The sequence below is a fragment of the Gymnoscopelus microlampas genome (assembly GCF_963454915.1).
Source record: "Gymnoscopelus microlampas genome assembly, chromosome: 20".
In the NCBI taxonomy this organism is placed as follows: Eukaryota; Metazoa; Chordata; class Actinopteri; order Myctophiformes; family Myctophidae; genus Gymnoscopelus; species Gymnoscopelus microlampas.
Genome location: NC_139957.1, coordinates 20023560 through 20027311, shown reverse-complemented (window position 1 = coordinate 20027311; position 3752 = coordinate 20023560). Strand labels below are relative to the sequence as shown.

At 44.4% G+C, this 3752-nt stretch overlaps 1 protein-coding gene across 1 annotated transcript; it reads left to right on the top strand.

The window, feature by feature from the left end:
* Positions 1-386: 386 nt before the first annotated feature.
* Positions 387-1010, top strand: tmem229b (transmembrane protein 229B; the record flags this gene model as incomplete). The annotated part of the gene is made up of 1 exon (XM_084044562.1): positions 387-1010. One exon carries the CDS (start codon positions 387-389, stop codon positions 1008-1010), a length of 624 nt encoding a protein of 207 aa, XP_083900688.1.
* Positions 1011-3752: the final 2742 nt, after the last annotated feature.

The window sequence follows — 3752 nt, the reverse complement described above, 5'->3', positions numbered from 1 at the left end:
GATATACACATACAAGCGTAATAAAACACAGTGCCAGTGTTGTGTAAAATAAGAGCACTGCCTCATCTACGTTAGCATTGATGAGTGAGAAGGTCAGACAGGCAGGAAGTTAGAGGACAGTAGAGAGTGAAGTACCCCTGGTCCCCAGCTGCCTCTACTTTCATCTCCTCTCAGATGAGTAGCAGAGTATTTCACAGTTCAATCCTCACTCGAGCCAAGTGAGGTCAAGTGAATTGAAATAATTCTCCATTATGTTGCTTTCTCAAATCATTTCTCTCTTCTCTCCCTCTAGGCCTGCGTCTCATTAGTGGAGACCAGAACTTGGAGAGACAAGGGAGAGCGAGAAGAAGAGAGAGAGAGAAAGCTTGAAAGAGAGAGGAGGAAGGATGGTGGAAACCCCCATGGAGACCCCAGCGCCACTGCCGGTTCTGTCCCGGTGGTACCTGTATGCCATCCACGGCTACTTCTGCGAGGTCATGTTCACGGCGGCGTGGGATTTTGTGGTCAACTGCAACTGGAAGTTTCCCGGTGTCACCAGCGTGTGGGCTCTATTCATCTATGGCACGTGCATCCTCATCGTTGAGCGCATGTACCTGGGGCTGCGTGGGCGCTGCCCCATGCTCCTACGCTGCCTCATCTACACACTGTGGACCTACATGTGGGAGTTTGGCACGGGCCTGCTGCTGCGCCAGTTCAACGCCTGCCCCTGGGACTACTCCGAGTTCCGCTACAACTTCATGGGCCTGATCACGGCCGAGTATGCCGTGCCGTGGTTCTGTGCCTCCTTCATTGCCGAGCGCCTCGTCATCCGTAAGACGCTGCGGCTGCGCTTGCACGGGGGGCCTGAAGATGGCTGGTCGCACTGCTGCGTGGGTGCCAAGGGCGCAAGTGGAGGTGGTGGGGGTGAAGGAGGAGGTGGAGGTGGGAGAGAGTTGGGTGGGGTAAGGAGGAGAGGGGAGAGGGAAGGAGAGGCAGGCAGCAGCACCAATGGCTATCTGAAGGTGGAATGAGTGAATGCACCAACGGAAAGAATCAAGGACACGCTAACGGAAAACGGCCTGACTTAACGACCTGCTGCTGACCTCTCCATCCCCGTTCACATCCACCCCCCAATGTCCCTTCTGCCCCCATCCAGCCTCCCCTCATACCCCATACAAGGTCCTATCCTACTACAGTATATCCACACAGGGACAGACAGGCTACTACTCACACAGAGCTGCTGTGTGTACGTAGAGTTGAAGCAGTCCAGAAACGAGCAGAAGCAATGAGGGGATCGCTCACTGTGTCCTTGAAAGTCAACAGAGGTGCACATTAGCCACCATGTTACCTTCTTTGCTACATTTCATCAGGCGCTTACCCCAGTCCAATGCTGGGTTGTCCCTAAGGACATCTATCGATCCAGGGGATTTGTGGGAAGAGGAGACCTTCCAGTATTATTTTAATCGAACCTCCTCTTCCCATTAACTACTAGGGTGTTGGGATTTAATACCCCTGCTGCAAAAGATTAGTTCTCTTCTGCAACATTAAGAGAATCAACAGGGACAATGATGTTGGTAACCGTCTTCCACGCCGACATCTCGCCACTCCGACTAGTGGCTTCCGCGTGCGGTTAGGGTTAGGGTGAGGTTTAGGTATAGGGTTCGTTAACGTCGGAAAGGCGACATGTCGGAAAGCCGCCATGTAACCAATGATGTTATGTCCTTGAGAAAGAATGAAACGTTTTTTTTTTAAAGTGCTAATTCCTTTTGAGAACAGAGGGCTAGCTACAGTCTCAGATGGCTAGCTCAGGTAATAACAAACCGTGATTGATTGCAATTAAACCCTGTCCTTTGTACATAGTTATTTATCACAAATTCCTAGTACTGTAGTTATGTAGCCATAAAAATGCTTTTCAGGTGCTTATTGCCCACCATAAAGCAATGCAATGTCATGAAGAATGTTTTTCTACTATTACAGGAGAAAAAAGGCTTGAAAAAAAGAAAACGCATGAGAAAACGTGTCTTCCAGGAAAAAGCGTTTAGTCTATCTTACAATGCAATTCATTCACAGTTTTCCTTTGTCATTGATGTACTCTTTAATGACTATTTTCTTTCTATTAGATTTTCTCATCATCCCTGCAATGACAGGGAAGATCTTATGTTGATATACTATGTATATGTTGTTAAGAATGAGTCATTATAAAGCAGCAAAGCCCATACAACGTAAAAAGGTTAATTATGAAAATATACAAAACACATTTGGACAGAGTTTGGATACTCTTCTTTGGTAGAAAATGTGTTCTAAAAAAAGTGGCCTCTTTCTTTGGAATATTTTAAAGCCTACATGACGTGAAATTTACTTTTTACTTAATCTTTTGCAGAATGGGGAGAAGCCTCATAGTGACTCATACTTCATTTCGTCCAGTGTCTGTGTACACCAATATCAGTGTTTCACCAAGTTTCCTTGTCAAAATCTGCCAGTTTTATTCCAATTTCAAATTCAGCTACAAGCTTGACAAACAATCACTGAAGAGACTTTAAATATAAACAGTAAAATCCCAAGTGGACACTCACTGGTCAGTTGGGGTTAAATTAACTGAGGGTTCGAGGCATCCTCGTCAGGGCCTGTTTCAGTTCACAGTTTCATTCAAGCAACATGAGACAAGTGCAAGGTTGCACAAGAGATACTATTTCCTAGGTTGTTGGTGACATAAAATCCATGGTACTGTAGTCTGACTGACATTTGATATAAGCTGTAGCGGTGTCACAGGAAACACGGAGTGAAGGTTACAATCTGTATCACATGGTTGGACTGTGTTTCTCTGCTGTAATTGTACACCGTCCTGGAATTCTGGAAAGAAAATATTCTTAATCACTGTCATTCAGACTTATATTATACATATATTAATATAATTATGATTGTTTGCATCTGTGTGATTTACCGAATGGGTGTGACACATTAGAATGTGTGGCTGTACATTAAGACAAAGTCATTGTGCAGCTATTGAGAAGTTAATCTGACAGCATCAGATATGTTCTGTGGTCAGCAGCACCTACCTAACTGTTCCTCCATGTACAGTATAGTTAAAAAAAAAAAAAAAGACACTATGACCACAGGCATTCTTTTGTTCATGCTCAATCTCCTTGGTTTTAGCTGGAGGAGAAGGTGGAGCAAGGATTGTGCAGTTTAATGGAAGAGCGCAGGCTTGGCAGACGAATTCTGTGCTTCTGGTGCTACTGATGTAACTACAGAATCCATGTTGGAAATCTTTGACATAGTAATACAATAATTCAAAGGAATTGGAGATCTCTAACATGGAGTGGAATCTAAATTAATTATAATTGTTGGATTGCTTTCCTCGGGAGGACAATGTGAGTTGTGCTATAGTGCTGACAATAAATCAGCTTCCTCAAACCCATTTCCTAAACTTTGCTGCTTGTACAAAAATAGCAAAAAAAAAGAAAACAGATCCCCATCTGTAGACCACATGCCTGTGTCCTTTGTAATCTGAATTACTGTGTGACCTTCATCATTGGAGACTGAATACCATATTATCATGCAATATTGTTTACCAACCAGTCCAGATGGCTGTTGGTTGGTAGCGAAGCCATCACATTGTATCAAAGTGTCGCCACCTTGTGGATAAATGTGATACAGCAACATTCAGGACTAAAGGGCTGTGTATTTTCCAAGCACTCATCCCTTGCAAGTAATTTAACACAGTCAAGGAATTGACCACAGCAACATCCTGAGTGTTAATTTAACTCTGAGAG